At 47.4% G+C, this 22,893-nt stretch overlaps 1 protein-coding gene across 8 annotated transcripts in view; it reads left to right on the forward strand.

Annotated features, from left to right (window-relative positions):
• The window catches only part of WNK2 (WNK lysine deficient protein kinase 2), an 88,936-nt gene that overhangs the window by 36,875 nt on the left and 29,168 nt on the right, over positions 1-22,893 (forward strand). For 6 of the 8 annotated variants that reach the window (XM_063411890.1, XM_063411892.1, XM_063411886.1 and 3 more), the window contains exons 5-16: positions 4,406-4,494; positions 5,265-5,484; positions 7,886-8,174; positions 10,222-10,418; positions 10,978-11,127; positions 13,771-13,959; positions 14,931-15,545; positions 18,467-18,781; positions 21,597-21,646; positions 22,139-22,304; positions 22,385-22,501; positions 22,656-22,823. In XM_063411890.1, the coding sequence (XP_063267960.1) occupies positions 4,406-4,494; positions 5,265-5,484; positions 7,886-8,174; positions 10,222-10,418; positions 10,978-11,127; positions 13,771-13,959; positions 14,931-15,545; positions 18,467-18,781; positions 21,597-21,646; positions 22,139-22,304; positions 22,385-22,501; positions 22,656-22,823 (2,565 nt within the window). The remainder of the gene's footprint in view (positions 1-4,405; positions 4,495-5,264; positions 5,485-7,885; positions 8,175-10,221; positions 10,419-10,977; positions 11,128-13,770; positions 13,960-14,930; positions 15,546-18,466; positions 18,782-21,596; positions 21,647-22,138; positions 22,305-22,384; positions 22,502-22,655; positions 22,824-22,893) is intronic. The other 2 variants (XM_063411887.1, XM_063411891.1) reach the window with 2 other exon arrangements.

Genomic DNA, 22,893 nt, shown 5'->3' on the forward strand with positions numbered 1-22,893 from the left:
TGTAGAAAATGTAAACATTACCTTCCTGAGACATTATTATTTCAGCATAGGTCACATTCTGCATGTCTGTAGTGTAAGATTATTATACTTAATTTATTTCAGTGACCTTTTATTTTGCCTGGCCATATTCTTATGGCTTAACTGCTGTTTTAATTTTTTCATTCCTGTTTTTCCACGTGTGCCTGTATGTTTGCAGTTGTCCAGGATAAGGTGGTGGTCGTGTTTGGAAAGTACAGAGGGGGCTCATTCCTCTGGCAGATGAGATGTGCTTGTTCCAACTTGTCACCTCTCTCTGCCCTTTCAGCCCCAAAGATGGAGTGTAAACATTAAAAAACTGGATATGTACTGTAAATAGAAAACACGTCTCTCCCAAGCAGCGGGGCCAAGCCACATTTACCACAGCTCACTTTGAAGTGATTTCCTGGTCAGCATATTTGCAGTGCCCTTCGTTCTGATGCCATAATCTCATTTTTCATGCATAACTTGATGGTTTTTCTTACTCAGATTTTTTTTGTGTTTAATCATTCTGCCAAGTGATGTTGATGTAGACAATAGTGATGAAACATCGGAATCTGTGACCTTCCCAGGCTGCTCCAGCCCTGTGTTTTCTTAGGGCCCTGCTGCAGAGTGCACAGAGAGCAGCTGCATCTCCAGGGAGCTCCTGGCCATCTCCTTGGGTTTGGTGGCACAGACCTGTGCTTCAGAACAGCCCACCCTGGGACAGTGCTCTGGTTTGCATGTGAAGCTTTCACATTGTTTGTTCTCATCAACTATTGAAGGTTTTCTCAGCATTCTCAGGCTGTATGCCATAGTGCACACAGACAGAATAAATGCTGTGGCTGTGGCACAATGACAGCAGGCACTAATGCTGTGAATGTCACTGTGTGGACTTGTGGCTTTTGGAGATCATCTTAGATCTGCAGGTAATCCTCTTAGCTTCATGTTAAGATGGAGCACCATTCTGGAGTGAAACAGAGGTGAGTTTATAATTGTGCACAGTGATGTCATGGAACAAAGTCCTGGTAAAACTGAGGGCTTCATTCACCCTCATTTCAGCGACTTCAGAGAGTGTGTGCCAGGGGGCAGTTTCAGCTGGAAACATGGCTACGGCTTTTTGGTAGAAGGTTTTTTCCTTTTTTAGGAATGACATGAGCCTAGAGTTACCTTCAGGTGGAGTGGTAGCCCAGAGCAGGCTGTGCCCAGTGTGGAAGGGCACTCCTGGGGGCCAGGAAAGCCTCTGGAAAACTGACTGACATGGGTCAGACGTGCCAGTGACTCGTGTGGCATTCGCTGTGTCCCTGCAGAGCATCACGTGCTGCTCTCCCAAAGTGTGCTCTGCTGATGGAAAATGGCAAGTGGCTGTTTTTAGACCCTGCAGAACAAGCAGCACGTTTCTTCCCTTGGCATGAAGGGGACAACTTCAATGTCTGTGTGTGTGGCTGTAGACTCAGCTGCCTTGTGCTGCAGGGCAGTGCATCACAAATCTAATTGCTTCAGAAAGAAGGGGGTGGGAATAAGTGGTGGTGAGGGAGTCAGAATAAATCATTCTATTTGAGACAGAGAAATTCTCCAAAGGGAAATTATTTTATCTCTCATTTTGCTCTTGGTTTATATATGAGCACATATATTTTAACATTTAAGAAACTTGTATTTTCCTTATGCCACCCAGCTAGCCCGGCCTTTCACATGTGGTGGCATTGAGTTTTTAATTTATAAGAGGCTGTACAGCTTTCAAACCATCATGGATAATTTCTTAGCTAATACACTTTGAATTTTGGTGCTGTGTTTCCTTGGGAATGCTCAGGGAAGACAGATGGCTTTTGTTTAGGTGAATGAGATGAGTCCTTTGATGGCAAATGGAATCCCCCTTCATTGTCAGGGGCACAGTGCTGCAGGAGGGTTTGCAGCATCCCAGTGAGATGGCCTTGGAGAGTTTAATGAAGAGTAAGGAACAAAAGCATCCTAAAGCGCAGGGACAGGGAGAAAACACTTTGGCAAAGCAGCTCTGTTCAGTACTTCACTCCACATGTTTTGTTCTTGTTTGTTTTAGTCATCTATTCATAGCTTAGCTGTTCAGCAGAGTCACACAATGGATGTTTGGAGATGAGTTGTGTTCCATCCAGAGATGGGGAAAATAAAGTGTTGGTGGAAGAGTTGCTTTTTTTTATTTGTGGAAGCAATTTGTAAGGCCAATATTGGGAGCCAATCATCAGGGATCTGATGCTCTGGGCCCCCTGTGCCAGGGCCTCTCCCCCATCACAGGGAGGAATTTCTTCCTTATGTCCAGTCTAAACCTGCCTCTCTCCAGGTTAAAGCTTTTAATAGGTCCTGTTACCCTTTCTTCCTGGAGAGTGTCACTCTAGTATGGAAATCTGTTTTCTCATAGCAAACAGTGAATGCAAGTGTATAGATTTATCCTTCTTTCTGATGGAGAACACACTAGGCTCCTGTAGCTTAAAGGTGAATTAGGGTACAAGGGAGTCCTGCTGAAAATACGTTTTGGTGGTGCTTTGTTTTCTTTCATTTCTAATTCAGGTATTAGAGCTCTCCTGAAGCTCACCTTGGCACATTGGAGCCAGCCTGGCCTTTGCAGCTGGGTACTCCAGTGCCTTTTCACACATTTTCTAACACACAAAATTTGAACCCTCATCTCATCAGTAAGAATAATGTTTGCTTAAGGAAATAATTCTTATTAGTGGGTCACAGCCAGTCAGCCACGTGTACAGATTATTTTGGTTTGTTCTCCCAAAAATGGGTTTCTTTGGATCTCTGCAGCTTTCTGCTGAAGCAAAACCAAGGAGCTGAGTCTATATGTGACTGTTCTGTATATTACTATTGCTGGTTTTTTTTTAAAATTTATGATTTACATATTTCACTGTAGAATTTTAAGACAAATGGGGGTTGTTAACCTAAAATTATTAATTAATAAAGTTTGAAGCAGAATCTGAGGCTTGAATAGCAACAGAATCTTCATAAATGGATGAAAGTATTATCTGATGCTGGAATATTCAGAAATTCTCAGAGAGACTCCATCCCTCACTGAAATTCATCCATAAAATCTATTCAAGACTTAATTCAGTGTATTGCAGATGCTCTTTGAAAATACTTGTTTTCTTTCTTTAACTCACACAGTGAGCCAAAAGTCAACTCTGCAGGGCTCCTTATCTGTGACTGCATGAGCCATTATTTACTGTTGTTTCAGAGTGAAACTTTAAAAGGATTTGAATGGAGCTAAATGTCCAATTCCCGTTCAGTTATGTGCTTAATCACATTCTGGTTTTTTAGATAAAGGAAATTGTATTTCCCATTTCCCTTTTGTTCTGCTTATTAACTTCTTTGGAAGTACTTGGGTCCTTAAGTGATAGGGTCTAACTGCATCATCTCTTCTCAAATTAATTTTGTCATAGTTTCATCCATCTACATCTTGGTTTAGTAGATAGAGGCAAATTTCTCTTTAAACACTTTAAAATGTGTTTTTAAAAGGGAATCAATTAATTCTGTGATTTAAGCTGGACATTGCAAATAAACAGAACTTCTTGTGTTGCCACTTGTCATCTGTAGCTGGATATATACATGGATGTGGGGACCCTGATTCTGCTTCCCAGGGTTTTCTTCTGCAGTGGGTAGTGGGGCTTTCTCCTTGAAAGGCCATGCTCATAGGCTCTGTCCCAAATCTGTTCCCAGCAAAAATGCCAACATTTGACAGAGATTTAACTAGATTTATATGTTGCACCTGCTCTATCACATATTCCCAAGGGGTTTCTAACAATATCTTGGGAAATTCAGGAGCAATGCTGAGCTGTTGAGTGTATTCTCTTGCTTCCCTGCTTGGTTTTGGGGTAGATCTTTAATTTTTTATGTAGAGGGGAATTTGTTGGAGAGTGTTTGGGTCGTGGAAAAGCAAGAGGTTTGTGGGAAACAAGAATATGGAATATTCCAAGGTATTTTTGACTCATTTTCAGTACTGGCTATCTCAAGAAGTATGTGATTAATTGTCTTTATTCATTTAGTGCTTTGAGAGTTAAGGCAAAAACATAAAAGGAATAATTTCAGAAAATGCTGATTTTTGAAATTAAAAATTAGCTGTTTCTTGAATATTCACTTCAGAGTCCAGAGGATATAAAGGTAAAATTTGCAAAGGTTGGTAAAGAAAAAGGGATTCTTTCCCTGTGTGACTGAGCTTGTGCAAGCTTGTGTACTAATTTTGAAATGCAATGGTATTTAGAAATATGGTACCCCTAAATCCTCAACTCAGTTTTGCATTAAGACTAGCAACCTAAAAGTATTTGTTACTTCCCGGGTTGAATTACATTTAAAAGGCAGAGAAAATATGCTTAATTAAGATTAGATATGCTTAATAATGTAATTATTTTTCACATTAAATTGTTTTTCTCTATACTTTTAGGGTATAAAGCCAGCAAGCTTTGAGAAAGTTACTGATCCTGAAATCAAGGAGATAATTGGGGAGTGCATCTGCAAAAACAAAGAAGAAAGGTTTGTTTCAAGGCATCGAGTTTTGTATTAAATCATGTGCATGCAGGGATTTCAGAACTGTCTGTGGATTTCTGCCCTGCTCTGCGGGTCCCCCCTGTGCAGGGGAAAATGCAGCATGGCAGTGCAAATATAAATGATAAAAAAACCTAAATGCTCTGCTGGCATTCAGTGCTGTTGTGTGAGCTGAGCTGGCTCTGGGGTGTTCTTGCAGTTCTGGTTCAGCAGCCCAAACAGTGGCCCTGGGGAGGCTCTGTGGGGGCAGCGAGGGAGGTGAAGTTGGTGTGGGGGATTCATCACGAGCTGCTGGAGCAGATTTCATTGGCTTCTGCACAGGGACACACGCTGTGCCTTGTTTCCAGCTCTGGGTTTCAAAACTGATGTTTTGCTGCTCTCTGCCAGCTTGTCTTGTGCTCAGTGTTTCCTGACTTTCACAAATACAGTTTTTAGGGACTGCAGCTGACTGCCTAGAGAGATCTCTGGTACTCTTTAGGCTTAGATACTTAAGAAAAGTTGAACAAAGCTATAATCTGCATTTCTCTAAGTGCTTGTGGTGTATAAATATTGCTAAAGCTTTGAGAAATTGAAAATGTCACTTTTTCAATTTCACTTCCTTTTCAAAATCCCACATCTCTTCAAAAAGAACAGAAATTCATCATGGCTCAACACCAAATATCATGTAAATATTCCCACCTTTAACAGCAGTTTCTTGTTACAAACCTTTCTGAAATTGTTGACTTGCAGTATTTGAATCTTCTTTGTATCCTTTTCAGATATGAAATTAAAGATTTATTAAGCCATGCCTTTTTTGCTGAAGATACTGGGGTAAGAGTGGAACTTGCAGAAGAAGACCATGGTAGGAAATCCTCTATTGCCTTAAGACTCTGGGTAGAAGATCCTAAGAAACTGAAAGGAAAACCCAAAGATAATGGAGCCATTGAGTTTACTTTTGATCTGGAGAAGGAAACTCCTGATGATGTTGCACAAGAAATGGTAAAATACACTTCTGACAAAAACATGTTTATATAGAATGTGGTGCATAAATCTCAAGGGAGAACAGGAGTGAGTTGGGTAAAGTAACTTCCCGTGGACACTCCAGGGGTCCAGTTTAGGCACTTTGCATTGATTTTGCAATGACTACTGCAGGAAAGGGATGAGTGGGGAACAACTAACTGAAACAGTGTTTGAAAACAGATGCCTGAAATCACAATTTACATAGCTTAGGGGCCATAGAGGTCTGGTCTGCTTTTATATTTGCAAGCTCTTCTTACAGTTTCTGTAGGCTGTTGAAAGTCTTTGAATTTATTTGGAATCTGTTCAGTTCCAGATAGCAGCTAGAAATACATTAGGAGAGTTCAGAAGTTCAGTCACAAAATATTCTGCATTGAATTCTCCGAAACACTTTCCTCCATCTTTTCCATTGGTGTTTCTTAGAAGAAATGTAGATGAGAAAGGTCTGTGGTCAGCCCCTATACCCCCAACTTTGATAGGAAACTGGATTCACTGAGTTAGGAGTAAGCTTTGGATTTTTTAACAGATCAGTTTCACTTACTGAATTTCTATATTTTTGTAATTGTGGGTTTTTGATAGAAAATCTGTGTTCCAGTTTCACCACCTTGTCCTTGAGCTCCAGTTTTGATGGTGTCTTTGCTGCAGTTGTTTTGGTGTCCTAATGTCACAGAGGCACTGAGCCAAGGGTCTGAACGTTCCTGTGCTTGCAGAAACATTCTGTTAGACTCTAAATCCTGAGGGATCCCGTTTAATGATGTCATCACCACTCGTGTTCTGCTCATTTTGGTCATGCTGCCTTGCTCTGCTGGAGCCCATCACCATCCACTCCAAGTTTAGTGGGAGGAATTCAGGCTCCCTTGTCTTCTTGTCGTTAGTTTGCAGTAGGTCCAATGTTTTTCCAGCAATATATCATTACAGAACTCATTTAGTTTAAAAATTGCTCTGGTACCATTACTGACTGTTATATTTTGCATTTAAATATTGATGGATATATTTGTAATTTCGAAGTTCTCTAAGTTGCTTGGTCCATAGTTGTGATGTTTTATTTTGAAGAGGAAATAATTCTCGTGAAAAGCATATTTAAAAGGATCGTGCCTGAACTACAGTGACACTGTACCCTTTCCCAAATAATTCCCAAATAATTTGGAAACCTGCATTCTACATTAATGCTTGCCTGAGTGGCTGCCCATGAAATGCTTTCAAACCTGAGGCTGTTGCAGGGACAGAAAAGGGGAACGTTTATTCCTAAATGTCTTTTTCTAATCCTTATGGATTGTGGAACACCAAAACCATGTGCTTTCATTAGTTTGTTACTTTATGTGCTGTGGAAGAGAAGAACACAGGAGAACTTTTGAGTACAGGAAATTATTTCTCCTTACTGATGGGTTTTTAGTCAGGCAATCCCACCTGCCCAGAGGATGTGGAAAAAGGGAACTGGGAATGTTCTAGTGGGTTTGGAAAGTGAAGTTAGCTCTCCCAACCAGTGGGTACTGCAAAGGGGCATGGCTTCATTAAAATGAAGCTGTGTTTTAAGCTGCTTTGCACCCATTAATTTTAGCAGTGGAAGTCTAAGCTGTGAAACTGTCTTATGTTTGGGCAAGAGGAAAGCCTCTAGATTTCCCCCATGGATGTAAGTCCTTTCAAATCTGCCAAATATGCGTGTTAAGAATATTGGGAGAGCAAGCAAAGCTCTGGTAGGTCATTATTAAATGAAAATTCATACCCTGCACTGCAGGAGATTATGCAAACAAATAGCACAAAGATGAATTTCCATTTTATCTGTTGAGCAGTTGAGTTCTGAGAAGCCTCATCCCCTTTTCCATCAAATGGGAACAGTCTGCTTTTTCTTTGTAAAAGTCAATCAATACTGACTGACTTCACTATTTAAGAGAAGTTAAATTGAGACATAATTCTGTTAACATCTTGTCCTTCATGATTTGCTGTGCTGTCAAGCAGACCAAGTTGGAAAACTCCGTGTGCTGGAAAGGTTAAGGCAATAAATTCAGATTTAGGGGCAGTTCAATTCACTCTAGGTGCATTGTTCAGAGAGTCTTTTTCCTGTTTTGTCTCTTCTTTAGTGTTAGAAAAAAAAAAAAAAAAGGAGGGAAGAGGAGTGAAGCCCATCTGCCATTAAACTTGCTCTCCTCAATGGGTGTTTAGTGGTGGATACTTAGAGCCAGTATATATTCAGGTCTGGGTTTTTATAATGGGTTAGGAATAGAAGTTTTTCTGAAGAAGAGCCGCACCCCATCAAGCTCTTGAGTTCCTTTTCTTGTGGGAAATAAATTTAAGTAAATTGGTGTTGTTTCAAAGGGATGTTTTCTCTGTTGGGAAGAGGTCCCAGTGTGGCTCGGGGCCTCGCTGAGCATGTGCTCCCCTGCAGATCGACTCGGGGTTTTTCCACGAGAGCGACCTCAAGATCGTGGCCAAGTCCATCCGCGACCGCGTGGCGCTGATCCTGTGGCGGCGCGAGCGCATCTGGCCCCGCATGCAGGCAGAGGAGCGCCGCGACGCCGACGGCCCCGACAGGGCCAGGGCGCCGCAGGCGCAGCAGGTCCAGGTCACCCTCCTGCCCCAGGCGGGCCAGCACGTCCTGTCGGAGCCCGAGGAGCCCGAGGCCGACCAGCACCCCTTCCAGCAGAACCTGCCCACCAGCGTCACCTCCGTGGCCTGTGAGTGCCGCGGGGCTCCGCGCGGGGATGGAGGTCTCGGGGAAAGCCACGGCCACCTGAGCTCAGATCAACTGGCGGGGGTGGGTTTGCACTGTGGCTCAAAACCCACAAACACCCGGGACACGAGCATGACAATTCTGAAAGTGATGAAGTGTCAAGAAAACAGTATTATAGAGATATCTCTGTATAACCCTCTGTATTTTGCTACTAAGCAGTTATCATAGAGTTTCTGTTTTACTGTTCTGGGCTTGTGTGTAAGCACATTTAAGTAAAAGATGCATTGCCTTTAGCAAGACGCAGCTGCTGCCTCAATTCAGGTATTTTATAAAGGGCTACGCTGAGGTCTGCTTTGAATACTGAAATAACCATGTGTGCCTGTACAGGAAAAATCTCTTTACATGATATGAGAAATAGCCACATTTGCATAACACTCACAATATTGCCACATTCACAAAGCTTTTTCTCTGAAGCTAAAATGGGCTCATTTCATTTTTTTGGATCATATAGTTATTTTATGCTAATTCCTTTGAGGAACACTGCAATTATGACTGTTTCCAGTGCTGCAATGAAGTGACTTGTGCTTCCCATGGCTCTACTGGACATGAGTTGGCAAAATGTTATACTGAATATAACCCCCACAGTTTATTTCCTACTCCTCCTCCGCTTTTAACCAGTACTTGGTATTATTTGGCAATTTGCTATCAGATTATTTGAACATTTTCGTAGCATAGAGCCTCTATAAATTAGGGTGGCACCCATTCATAAAATTTGAGGTCAAATGTAAAAGTGGAATTAATTAACTTAATGTGTGCAATGTACATTCTATAAAAACCTGAGACTGACTCACAGCTTTTACTTTAGCACTCTGCCATTAGACTCTTTTTTTTTTTTCCTTTGAGGTCCTGAATAATTGTTTGTAATAAAACAGAATGTTAATGCAGCAGAAATCCCATCATGAGACTAGGGCTGTGTTGGCTCTTCAGAAATGAATTGAATAAATAAAGAGGGGAGTTTAATTTTGGAAAAAAAAACATTTGGGAGAATAGCTTGGGAGTACTGAAGAGAAATGTCATCTCTGGTGCTATTAAAAAATAATTTGTTATTTAAAAGCCAAATAAGTAAAACTTTATTTAGAATATGGAAAGAAGAGACAGTGGAAAGTGTTGGGAAAAGAAATAGTATTTAAGCTTAGCTGTAACTTAAGAAGGTTTTTTAAACTGTGTTGAAGCTTTCTTTCATTTTTGAATTTTAAATCCCTATTAGAAGCTATTTGTCCTTGGGATATGTCCAGCTGTAGTCTGGTTGTCTCACTTCCTTTCTCAAGTGAACAAAGCAGTAACTTAGGCTCAAACAGAGCTGGGCACTTGTATTTTATACACTTTAAAAGTTGTGAAAAGACATTTTTAAATCAGAAATACCACTGTTTTCAGTAGACAAAGGACCCAGTGCTTGTCCAGTGCCCATAGTTAAGAGTTCCACAGGTTACCTGGCAAATGCTCCATGAGAAACTCCCACAGAGCTCTGAGTGTGCCAAACCCTCTGGAACCTGCACAGGGGTTTGTGTCTGACCTTAATTGCACTGCACTCTAGTAGAGCATGACTTGCTGGACTAAAATCATACAGCATAAAGAATTTTGTAATTTTCAGTGCTGCTAATAAAAGCAGTGTTAAAATCAGTGCATCCCTGGAAGATGGAACTCTAAACGACCCTGTGATCTGCTCTGAACATGACAATTGGGGATTCTTCTCTTTTCATCCTACAAAATCTATAAACATCTGCAGTTCTTAATGTCAACCTTATGCCCTTTAAAGGAAATGTTAATGTGCCCAAAATATCAGTGTGCACAGAACTCCACGGGGATGGGTTTTGGCTTGAGAGGAGCAGTGTGTGTCTTTTGTAGAGAATACCATTGGTGTTGTATAATTTATTTATATAACAAAAGGGCTAGAGTGGTAAAAATGCTAATTACATAAAGCATGGTGACCTTGCTCTGAAATCATCGCTCGGATGTTGTTGAGTTTTTAATGGGAATGGCTGTTGTTGCAGCTGACAGCACGTTCGACAGCGGCCAGGGCTCCACGGTGTACTCGGACTCGCAGAGCAGCCAGCAGAGCGTCATCTACTCGTCCCTGCCGGACGCCGTCCCCCCGGCCATCCAGAGGGTCTACAGCCCCCCCCTGAGCGAGGGCCAGCCTGGGCCCCACAGCCTCCCCCCGCTCGGCCACTACCAGCAGCCCTCGGCAGTAAGTCCAAGGCTTTTGCAATCGTTCTGTGTCCTGGGTGCTGTTTCACGTTATCACTTCTGCTCCCGTTCCCAGAGGATGCAGGTCCAGGGGTCTCTGTGTGTATTCCTCCCTCCCCCATGTGCACGGTGACCTGCTCAGTCCCGTATCAGTCTGCTGGCACTGAACTGCATTAGTGGCTTTGCAGCAAAGCACAAGGACACGGAAATGCTGGAGCTGGTCCAGAGGAGGCCACAAAAATAATTGGAGAGCTGGAACCCCTCTGCTCTGGAGCCAGGCTGGGAGAGCTGGGGGTGCTCACCTGGAGAGGAGAAGGCTCCAGGGAGAGCTCAGAGCCCCTTCCAGGGCCTGGAGGGGCTCCAGGAGAGCTGGAGAGGGGCTGGGGACAAGGGCTGGAGGGACAGGACACAGGGAATGGCTCCCACTGCCAGAGGGCAGGGACGGATGGGAGATGGGGAAGGAATTCTGGGGTGTGAGGGTGGGGAGGCCCTGCTGTTTCCCAGGTCAGCTGTGGTTCCCCATGCTGGCAGGTCCCTCCCTAACCGCTGTCTCTCCGCAGCCCGTGCTGCCCGCGGTGCCCGCGGTGCCGCCCGCGCCCGCCGTGGTGCCCCAGCACTACCCCGAGGCGCCGATGCCGTTCCCGGGGGTGCCCAGCACCGTGGCCTCGCTCCCGCTGGGGCCGGCGCCGCCCGTGCTGCCCGGCCAGCAGGTGAGAGCTGGCTCTGCCTGGAGCCATGTCCATCCCAGCCCCTCCCCGTCCGCCCTGCCTCACAGAGCTGTCCCTGGGCAGCTGTGGCTGCCCTGCATCCCTGGCAGTGTCCACGGCCAGGCTGGACACTGGGGCTTGGAGCAGCCTGGGACAGTGGGAGGCGTGCCAAGTTTCTCTGCAAAACTTCCCAGGGCCCCAGTGTTCCTCAGAGACAGCAGTGTCCAGTGAATGCCCATGCTAAGGGTAGGGCAGGACAGCAGAACAAGGGAAATTAGGGTGAGAAATTATCTGCCTACAGAATTAACTGTTTTGATCTTGTATCAATATGCACTGGTGGATTACACATCAATCAATGTTGTATCTCCTTTTATTTATTTTTCCAATTTGGGTGTCTGTGCATTTACACTGCTGAGGTTATAATGAGGCAAAGTTACCTAATCTGCCTGGATATTTTCCCCTCCCTGTGCCTTATCCAATTCAGAAGCATTTTCTAAGACACAAGCTGGATTTGCGAGGGAGGTTTTAGGAAGCTGCTGCATTCCCTGAGCAGGTTTTCCTGCTCTGATGCGGTGTCTCCTGCAGTGGGAGGTGCCCCTGTGCCCGTGGTGAGCCGTGGGCTGCTGTCTGAGCTGCAGATTAACCCAGCTGGGGCATGAGAGCAGAGCTGGCCCTGGGGCTGGCAGCTCTCCGAACTGCAGCCCAGAGCTGGGGCTTGGGGGGGCAGGAGTTCCTCCAGGGAGAGAGCGGGGCCCCGTCCATCCCTCAGGCAGTGCTCAGTGCTCAGGTGCCCCCACCTTGGCCTGTCCCATCACCAGGCCAGGCCAGGGTTTGGGGTTGTGCCTGGAAGATGCCACGTCTTCCCCAAAACACGAGGTGGCAGAGGCTGTGTGTGCTGTGGGGCCTGGTGAAGCCACCAGCCCTGGGGTCCCAAGGAGGGCACCCTGAGCCAGCCTATGCCTCAGAGCCATCCTTTTGAACCAGATGGGTTTTTAAAGTACTTCCAGAACTAATCAGAGGAAATGAAGAAGGTACCAAAAGCACATAAAATGTGGGGGTTTGTCACTGATGATCTCCAGCTTTAATGCAGCTTATTCTCTCTGTTCTGCTGTCCAAAGCCTGGCAGGCCAGGGGAGCACTAATTTCCCTGGAAAAGTAAAAGCTACTTTTTTAGGGACCACATTGTCACTACAGTACATCAGAAATATCTGGAACTTAGCTTTTACTGCAATTATTGTGGTTGATTGTGTCTCAGGTAATAAGTGCTCCATTATGTAGTGACTCCTGCTTGCCAGGATGAGCTGGGTAGTGGGTGGGAATTTCACAGGGCCAACCGAACAGTCTCTGGGATTTAAAGAGTCTGAGTCATTACAAATAACCTCTCAAAGACAGTTAGCACTTGTCATTTTAGCTAATATGTCTTGCATTTAAATGTGTTTTAAGCATGGGGTCCTGTGCAGTGTTAGAATTAAGAGAGCCCATCTCTCCTGGGAGCTGTTCCTGCTGGAGCGTGACCAGGGCAGAGAATGGAGCTGGGGACGGGGCTGAGGGAGCTGGAAAGGGGCTCAGGCTGGAGAAAAGGAGGCTCAGAGGGAACCTCCTGGCTCTGCACAACTCCTGACAGGAGGGGACAGCCGGGGGGATCGGGCTCTGCTCCCAGGGAACAGGGACAGGAGGAGAGGGAACGGCTCAGGCTGGGCCAGGGGAGGTTTAGGTTGGCTATTAGGGAAATTTTCTTCACTGAAAGAGTGGTTAAGCATTGGAATAGGCTACCCAGGGACATGGGGGGAGTCACCATCCCTTGAAGTGCTCAGAAACATCTTGGTGTGGCACACGGGGACACGTTTCAATGGTAGACCCCTCAGTGGTGGGACGAGCCTGTGATGCCGCACTCGAGGCGCTAGGTGTGTCCTGTCCTGTGTCCCCTTCCCCGGGCAGTGACGCCTGTCCCGTGTCCCCGACCCGGGCAGTGACGCCCGTCCCGTGTCCCCATCCCTGGGCAGTGACGCCTGTCCCGTGTCCCCATCCCCGGGCAGTGACGCCTGTCCCGTGTCCCCGTCCCGGGCAGTGACGCCCGTCCCGTGTCCCATGTCCCTGTCCCGGCAGTGACGCCCGTCCCATGTCCCTGTCCCGGCAGTGACGCCCGTCCCATGTCCCCATCCCTGGCAGTGACGCCTGTCCCGTGTCCCCATCCCCGGGCAGTGATGCCCGTCCCATGTCCCCGTCCTGGGCAGTGACGCCCGTCCCGTGTCCCCATCCCCGGGCAGTGACGCCTGTCCCGTGTCCCCGTCCTGGGCAGTGACGCCCGTCCCATGTCCCTGTCCCGGCAGTGACGCCCGTCCCGTGTCCCCATCCCCGGGCAGTGACGCCCGTCCCGTGTCCCCATCCCCGGCAGTGACGCCTGTCCCGTGTCCCCATCCCCGGGCAGTGACGCACGTCCCGTGTCCCCATCCCCGGGCAGTGACGCCCGTCCCGTGTCCCCATCCCCGGGCAGTGACGCCCGTCCCATGTCCCTGTCCCGGCAGTGACGCCCGTCCCGTGTCCCCGTCCCGGGCAGTGACGCCTGTCCCGTGTCCCCATCCCCGGCAGTGACGCCCATCCCGTGTCCCCATCCCTGGCAGTGACGCCCGTCCCGTGTCCCCGCAGCAGCAGCCGCAGCAGCCGCAGCCCATGTCGCAGGCAGCGCCGCTGCAGCAGGTGCTGGGCAGCCAGCCCGTGTGCCCGCTGCTGCCGCCCTTCCCGGCGCAGGGCGCGCCCGTGCCCGCCGGCAGCGCCCCGCTGAAGCCGCTGCAGATCTCCACCGTGCCGCAGCTCCCGCCAGTGGCCCCCTCACAGGTAATTTCCAGCTAATAATTAACGTGATTTGCAGGTTTTGTGTGGCTATTTGACCGCATGCCAGTTTAATTAGGCTATAAGACTATTATTGCTCTTTCCTAATTCCTGTATATTTCTTTGTGTTATTTGTTTGGTGAATCAGAAACCTCCTTTGTGCCCAGCCCTGTGCCATCCAGTTAATGGCAGTTCCGAAATGGCAATAATTCTGGGGGGGTTGTTTTGGTTTGCTCTTTTGCACTGTCCCTTTTGGCACAATCTCTTCTCCATCCCAGGCTTGAGGGCATGAGCAGTTGCCTGTTTTTACTGCTATTTTCTGACCTCCTGACTTCACCATTTCTCCCAACACCTGCCAGCCATGTCTGTGTTGTTCTGCTCTGGGTCTGTTCTCTGGAGCAGGGACAAACTCTTCTCTTGGCCTAGGAAGGTGGATGGGGCACCATAACGTGAAGCAGCTTGTGCCAAAGGGCAGGGACAAGCTGCTGCCGTGATGCCAGTGTCTGCTCCGTCACTGGGAGGTTTTGATTGTAAAAGCCCTTTTTCTGGGCTGTTCTGTGCTGCCTGAGTTGCAGCTTGTTTGAAAACAAGGGCTTAAATTGCCTCACTTAATTTTGCATGAAAGAGTTTTGCATTAAGTCTGGCCCAATTCCTTTTAATTTCTGTTAAAATGAAAGCAGCTTTTAATTAGGATGTTGCTCGAAGGCTTCAAGCTGGTGTTAGAAGTAGTTTCAAGCTTCTAAGGTACGAAAGCATCCCCCTCAAATGAATTTTTTTTGCTTTTACTAATGATTTAAGCATAAATCAGTTTTTATTACTGTTTGCGAACCTCAGGGAATGAATGGAAGTGATTAACAAACAGACATAATGATCCTCGTAGCACAGGTGGTTTTTTTAGGGACTTGTGTGGCAAATGAAACTGCTTTATACCACCAGTGAAAGCACTGGCAATTTATGCGATATTATATTTTTTTCAGATTCCTCAGTTTCCCGTCATTCCTGCAATTACTCCCCTGGCAGGGCTTGACAGCCTTCCTCCAAACCTGTCTGACATCCCCGCTGCAAACGTGCCCCCCATCCCCGCTCCCTCCCAGTACTTTGCCCCGGCCGTGATCCTGCCCAGCCTGCCCATGAACCCCACGCTGCCCATGGCGCCCAACTCCCCCGCCCTGCCCATGCAGGCCGTCAACCTGCCTCACACCACCGTGGCTTCTCTGGTCCTGCCCTGCCAGCCCATCGTGCCCAACATGCCGGCGGCCACCATCCCGCTGCTGGCCGTGGCGCCGCCGGGGGTGCCGCCGCTGCCGCCGCAGCCGCTGCCACCGCAGCCGCAGCCCGTTCCCGCAGTGTTCCAGCCCGCCTTCCAGGGGATGCTGCCCGGCGACGCGCCCTCGCCGCACCACGCACAGAGCTCCCAGCCCGGCCCGCAGCCGCCTCCTGCGGCCCTGCAGCCACCTCCTGCAGCCCTGCAGCCAGCTCCTGCGGCCCTGCAGCCAGCTCCTGCGGCCCTGCAGCCGCCTCCTGCAGCCCTGCAGCCCGGCGGGATCCACCCTCCCGAGCCGGCTCTGGCCGCGCCCGCAGCGGCTCACCAGGTAAATCCATGGGGCCGTGCCATGGGGAGCTCGGGGGCACAGCCCTGCCCGGGGCACAGCCCTGCCCGGGGCTCTCGTCCTCTCCACAGCATTAATCCGTGTTCTTGAGATGTTTCGTTGACTTCTTGCCTTCAGTTCTGGTGGTGGTGGCTGAAGCTGTGAGCTGTGGGGTGGCAGGTGATGTCCTCAGCCAGGGACAGGGGCTGTCGTGGATATAGAGCCTAATCCAACTGGCTTTGGGCAGTGAATGAGCAGAGCATTCCTGAATTTCCCCTTCCTTCCTGGTCCCCAATCTGGGGAGGGGTGAGCTGTGGTTGTCCCGGGTCAGGAGGGCGTGCCAAGCCTTGCACTGCCTGTAGCTGGTCCGTGTGGGATGCTGGGTACACACAGCAAATACGGGGGAGCTGGCAGGAGCAGTGGAGGCGTTTTGGTGTAGAACATCTTTAAAACAGCAAAGGGGGAAGTGGCCCTCCCGTAAGGACTCTGGAAAACTGCGTGGAAGAGCACTGTGAGGCCTGCAGGGCAGGGAGGGATTCTAGCTGCAGACCCTTTTCCCCTTGGAAGAAAGGGAGCATAAACGAGCTCAAGTGTTCACAGTATTCACACAAAAACTGCCTCGGGACTGACAGAGTCTGTAAATATTTCTCTCACCACATCTGTGATATGTCAACGTGAAACAGTCTGAGCAAAGCAGGACAGGGCACTCAACCTGTTGATAAAGCATTTGGAAAATCTGTATTCTGCCACAATCCTTCACCATAACACACTAATTAAAATTTGTAACATCCCATCCCAACCTGTCATGGCATCTTCAGAGCAGCACATAGTTTTAAAATTTCTCTCTTTGGCCATTATTTGGTACAGAACTGCTGTCAAGACTGTCGGCAGCAGGGAGTCTGGGAATGGTACTCGGTGTTCCTGTGGCTTTAGAGGGAATGGAATCAAGCACATTAGACAAAGTGAGCATGGCAAATACCAGAACTGGAGAGCTGATATTCCCAAACCATCCTGACACAGTCATCAGCTATCAAATATGTCTGCAAGAGTTGCATATGGAAGGATTTAGGATAAAAAATAGCTATTCCAATGTGCAGAGGAATATTTTTAAAAACATTGTTCTGATTTGAACACTTCTAATGGAGAGGTATTTCTGTATATGATGCCATGCTGTCTTCACAGCTGATGTTTAGCAGCTCTGAGTTTTGTTTTGCCTGGGTAAGTCTATATGGGCCATTCACTTAAGAGCTGGATTTGATGATCCTTGTGGGGGTCCCTTGCAAGTCAGAATATTCTGTGATTTGACATTGAAATATTTTGTGAATTATTGTAATTATATAATTATATAAGATTTAGAATTGAACCACCCTTCTGTGGCGTTACACCACACTTGTCAGTCTAACAACCCCACCTTGGGCAGTCATATTATAATTCTGAGGTGTTGTGAAGCACATCCTGCCTTTGCTTTTATCCACATTAAAACCTGGAATAATAGTTTTGGCTCATACCCAGAACCTGCAGAGAGCATGCAGCAATGAAATCATGTGGCCTAGTTCTCATCTGAGTCTTTTTTAATGTATTTTCCAATAGCCTTAAGTCTCTGTGTGATGATACTTCAAAAAAAGTAAAAATTGGGCACACTTTTACCTAGTACTAAAAGTCTTTTTTTCTTCCATATGCTCCTTTCTTCCTCCTTCCTCTTCCCACAAGCTCAGTCCCCCAGGAAAAATACATGATGTACCTAAAAGGAGAACGTTCTGTTTTTAAATGCACAGCCCAAAAGGGCTGATATTCAGAATAACAACCCAGTCTCTAAGGTAGCTGGCATCCTGTCGCCTGGTCTGGTTCCCACCAAGCGCTTACGCACTTGAGTTATTTTAATGCACTGGAGAAATCCACTGAGATAAGTGAAACTCCCTCTGTCCACATGGAAGTGTTGGCAGGACTGGGGCCTTGGGGCTTGGCACATCAATGGTTAAGGTGGGACTTCAGCGGGTAAACTGCACTGAACTGAAGCTGGGCACTGGTGTATTTTTGGTGAGAGTTAATTGTGTCACTTGTACCAGGTCCTGGTTCTACATTTATGGCAGATTTCTTAAAATCTCCTAAGTGAGGTTATGGGTGGATTGTGTTTTTCTCTGCATGGACAGCCTGGGGTTGTTGAAAGCAGAGCAAAGCATTCAGAAAATTAATTCATCACCTAGGATCTTAAAGCAACTCCAGAGGAGGCCACAGAGATGCTCTGAGGGCTGGAGCCTCTCTGCTCTGGAGCCAGCCTGGGAGAGCTGGGGGTGTTCCACTGCAGAAGAGAAGGCTCCAGGAGAGCTGAGCCCCTTCAGGGGCTAAAGGGGTTCCAGGAGAGCTGGAGAGAGGGACTGGGGACAAGGGCTGGAGGGACAGGACACAGCGAATGGCTTCCACTGCCAGAGGCCAGGGTTAGATAGGATATGGGGAAGAAATTTTTGGCTGTGAAGGTGGGCAGGCTCTGGCACAGGGTGCCCAGAGGAGCTGTGGCTACCATTGGATCCCTGGAAAAATGTCCAAGGCCAGGTTGGATGGGGCTTGGAACAGCCTAGGATAGTGGAAGGTGTCCCTGCCCATGGCAGGGAGTAGAATGAGATGAGCTTTGGGGTTCCATCCATCACAAACCATTCAGGAATTCTGTGTTTTTTCATTTCTTGCCCCTACTAATAAACTGGTACCTGAGCAATGCACGCTGTCATAATTGTACAGGGAGAATCCTTGGCTTTTATTTGGTTATTTCAGAGGAAGTTTAATCTCTGTAGTTGTTACTGAGAGCACCCAGACCCAGTCACAGTGCAAAGCTGGAGTCGTCTCTCCATGAGCCGCGGTGCCTTTGTTCCCCTGTCACTGCCGAGCCCGTGGCGCAGAGGTGTGTGCTAACAGCTCTCGTTGTGTTGCAGCCCATGCCTGGACACTCGCAGTTTGCTCTGGAAGCTGCAGCCCAGGTGCCCGTGCTGCCGGTGCAGCCCTCCATGGTCATGTCACCGCCGTTGCCGCCGCAGCCGGAGCTGGTGCCGCCCTGCGTCGCTCCCGAAGGCGTTCCCCAGGTCCATGGCAGCCTTGCCACGGCTGCCCCGCCCGTCCCCATAGAGCCTGGCCTGCCTCTCCAGCCCTCTGCTCTGCTGCAGCTCCAGCCTGATCTTTCCCAGCCCCTGGGCCAGCAGCTCCCCGCTCCCTGCCCGGCTGTCGCGGCAGGCGCAGAGACATCTCAAGAGGTAGAGCCCTTCCTCTGCAGTAACTCGCCAGCCTCAGCCTCAGTCCTCTTGGTCACTGCTGTGTGAAACAGTGGGCTGGTCGCACAGGGGAGGTTATCCCCTCGCTGTGTCGAGCCGCTGCTCCTCGATGCCAGCAGCTCTGGGTCAGCAAATAATTGGCTGTTCCACATGGAACCTCATGTTGTAGCTCAGGAAATGCCTCACTGAATTCATGAGGCAGCAGGACTAAGCGCCTCCTTGTCTGTAACTGAGCACAAGCATGAGGATAGAAATCACGAAATTCTCACTGTGGGTGAGTTAGATATTCTGTAGAGTTTCACCCATCTTCTGTCCAGTCTTGTTTTAAATGTCTCAAGCACTTGTTCAACCAACTGTCATTTGCCTAAAGAAACTGCTGCACAGTCTGGGTCTTTGTACTGTGAAAGCCCTTCATGCTCTTCAGCTTGAGCCCTATTCCCATTTCATTTAGCACTGTATCCCCTGTACTACCTGATGTCTGCTGTAGCCCTGGGATTTTTACTTCTTCTGATACTCTAGGCATTCCCAGTTCTCTGTGGTCATAGAAGCAGGATGCTTTTTATTGTTTTCCTTATAGAACTGTCAGTTCCTCCTGTCTACTATTTTGACTTTTCTTTCCACTCCCATAATTGTTTAATCTTCAATCTTGACAGAACATCACAGAACATTTCCTTCTCTTCACCTCCCTGTTAACAAAGCAAAACAAAAGCTTTGGCATTTCTACCAGCTTTCAGAAAATAAGTCTTATTTGTTCTCCACTCCTGGATGGAAATGTCAGTCTGGGATTTTGCGTTCAGAGTCGTTCCGTTTGAGTGTCTGTTCTGAGCTACCTTTCCTCCCAAAGTATGTACTTCACGTTTTCAAAAACAGTCTCTTGGTTTGTGCCCATGTTTCCATGGCTTGTCACATGCCTTGACTCCAGTGCAGCCTGAGATCCCATTGGAAGCACAACTCAGTGCTGCCTCCAGAAGGGCTGTGCTAACACTAAAAACGGGTTCTAGTTCCCCATTTTTCCTGTCCATCAGTGGCAGTTCAGTTCTTGCCACGCCAGCGTTCCTGCTGCGGTGTGGGACCTGTCCTGGTGAATGTCTGTATCCTGTTGGTTAGCTGTAGGAATGGTGGAGCCTGTCTGCAGTGCTTCACCTGCAGACTCCCCAGAGAAGCTGGGCTGGGTCAGGCATATCCATCACTCAAGGTATTCCTTCTCCACATGTCTTTTTTGTGAACGCACAGCTCATGGCAGGGCCAGTGCTTGTGCCTTCAGTGCAGGGTCCATTCCATTAGAGGGTCTGGAAACATGAACAAACTTCATTGCTGTGCACTGTGATACGGGGGATACAAGTTCTGAGAAACTCACGGCCACTGAGGCACACGTCTGTCCTTCACATCCCACATCCCTCACAACACTTAACCACTGGTTTGCTAATTTCATTCTCACATGCATCTCTAAGTTAACCCCCTTCTCTTACTCACTTTAAAAAATGAAGCAAGTACCAATGCACATCCTCTCCATGCAGGTTTTCTGACATACATTGCTAAAGTTTCCTTGGGTGTAAGAGAAGTTTCATACCTGTCTCTATAATCAAAACACTGCATTTTGTTGCTACTCTGCCATGACATTTTTATCTCTTCTGTTGTGTTCAGGCCCATGGCAGCACTTGCATTCAAACCGACCTGAACCACTCAGGCAAAAGAGGTTTTGTAAGACACTTGGTTAAGTGCATTACCAGAATGTCAATACATTATGTCTGTGTTCTCACTGTTCATTGATGTTGCAGTTTTATTGAAACTGCATTTAAGCTTGGCATGGCTTATGTGTGGTGTCACAGCCAAGGAGTGGGGCTGGCTGGTTAAGTGGCCCTGAACCAGTGGGGCTGGCTGGTTAAGTGGCCCTGAACCAGTGGGGCTGGCTGGTTAAGTGACCCTGAACCAGTGGGGCTGACCAGTTCCCCACTGAGCTTTTAACCCCAGCCCACCACTGCTTGAGTGCTCGGTGTAGTGATGGAGTCAAGGGGCTTGTTTCTAGCTGTGCGTCTATAGAAGGATTTTATAGACGTGTCTTTATAAATATATATAAAATTATATATATTTATGGGTGTATCTGGTATGAGTGTATATACACAGTTATATACGTGCACGGGTGTGTGTGTCTGTGTGCATACATGATAAATTTGTTACAGCAGGGCCTGCAGCATTGTCAGAAATTCTGTAGAATGGGTCTACTCTATGTAAAAATCATGCTATGATGTCTGTCCCAGAGCTGCAGCCAGTGAAGGGGGAATCTTTTATGGGAAATTTGTGTAGAGGACAAGAGAACATGATGTGATGGTGGTGTTCTGAAATGATGAATTTTCATATTTAATTTGTAAGTTCCTCAGAAATTTTCCCACTAAGCCAAACACAATGGAAATACTGAGCATATTTCAGGAAACTGAAAATAAAAGCAATGAAGCAAAGTAGCAGATACATTCAAAAGTAAAAGACAGTGGGCGCTGATGTGGAATTGTGCCTCAATCAGGTTTTGCCATGGTGAGAACTGTTTTATTCCTTCCTCACCTGCTGTGGGCAGAGGAAGGGAACTGGCAGGTTAGTGGCTCTGTCTGAAAAAGTGGTTGGTGCCTTGGATAGAAGTGATGTTGGAAGGATAAAATAGGACATTTATTTTATTTCCGGTTCCAAGAGCTGGTTAAATAGAATGGTTTTAGAGTTACTGGTGCCAACAGCAAACCCTTTTGTAAAGGTGTTTTTCATTGCTGAGATAATGTGTTTGCTTAAATAACTTTTTCTTGCATTTTAGGAGCAGACTATACAAGACAAACTCCAAGCTCTGTCCCAGAGCTGCGAAAGGTATTGTTACCACCTCTTCGGTGTGAGATATGCTTGCTTTTTTGAGGCTGTTTTTTCTGACCTGACCAGAAGGAGATGAACTGGGAGCATGTCTAGGTAGAAGCTGACAGTGTTCTGTGTCCAGTGTGCTCATTCTGGTGCCTACAGCTCTTTTAATTCTTTTAATGCAGTTCAGAGAGGGACTGTCAGGACCCCTGAAGTGAAGGCATTAGGGGATGTAGGGATATATTCAGAGTGATGGGACTTTTGCTATGTTACAGCCAGAAACATTAATAGATCATTTCTTGGTAGGTGTTGTAGCCAGAGTGTGTGCCTGGTGTGGAGTAGTGCCCTTCACTCACTGGGTATCTTCCAGTTGACTCAGTTTGGGCCAAAAAAAGTGCAAATGTGCCCTTTTTGCAGCCTCTGTTATGTAGCTTACACGCGACGCGTGACTCCATTGTATGTGACTCTGGCTTTATTTGGGGGTTGTTCTTCCTTTCCCTTGAGCAGCTACATGAGTCCAGATGTTGCTTCTGGTAAAGAGATGAGTGACAGCTTGGAAGGAGCAGCAGGAAGTGGAAAGCAGGAAGGAAAGTCTTCGAAGAAGCATAAGAAATCCACGCGTGCTCGTTCGCGCCAGGAGAAGTCCAACAGACCCAAACTGACCATATTAAATGCAAGTTCAGCCTGTTGGAGGGTAACTCTAGGGTTCCTTTGACTTTGCCAGGAATAAGGGTTGTTAATCTCTGCATGCAGGTGTGTAACACAGGGGATAAGATGGTGGAGTGCCAGCTTGAAACCCATAACCACAAAATGGTGACGTTCAAGTTTGACTTGGATGGTGACGCCCCGGAGGAAATTGCCACTTACATGGTGAGATGTGGCTGCCTCGGGCCCTCAGGGCTCTGGTGGCTTGAGGCAGCTCCTCGTGTGTGCTTGTTTGCTGCCTGCGCTGTCTGGCAGCTGTGGAATGAGGCATTAGTAAAAAAATGTCTGTTTTCCCCTTTATTTTGATGTGGCCTTCTAGGTGGAGAATGAATTCATCTTGCAAAGTGAAAAAGAGACTTTTATTGAGCAAATGAAGGATATCATTGATAAAGCAGAAGATATGCTCAGTGAGGATACAGAAGGAGAGCGAAGTTCTGACCAGGGAACAAGTCCCCAACAAGATACTGATAGGCTGGAAATGAGTGAGGTAAGAAATGCTAAATAAAGATTGCTAGTTTGATTCCTTTCTCTTAACAGCCAGGTACTTAAATTACTTT

This window comes from Prinia subflava, chromosome 14 (assembly GCF_021018805.1).
Source record: "Prinia subflava isolate CZ2003 ecotype Zambia chromosome 14, Cam_Psub_1.2, whole genome shotgun sequence".
Classification (NCBI taxonomy): domain Eukaryota; kingdom Metazoa; phylum Chordata; class Aves; order Passeriformes; family Cisticolidae; genus Prinia; species Prinia subflava.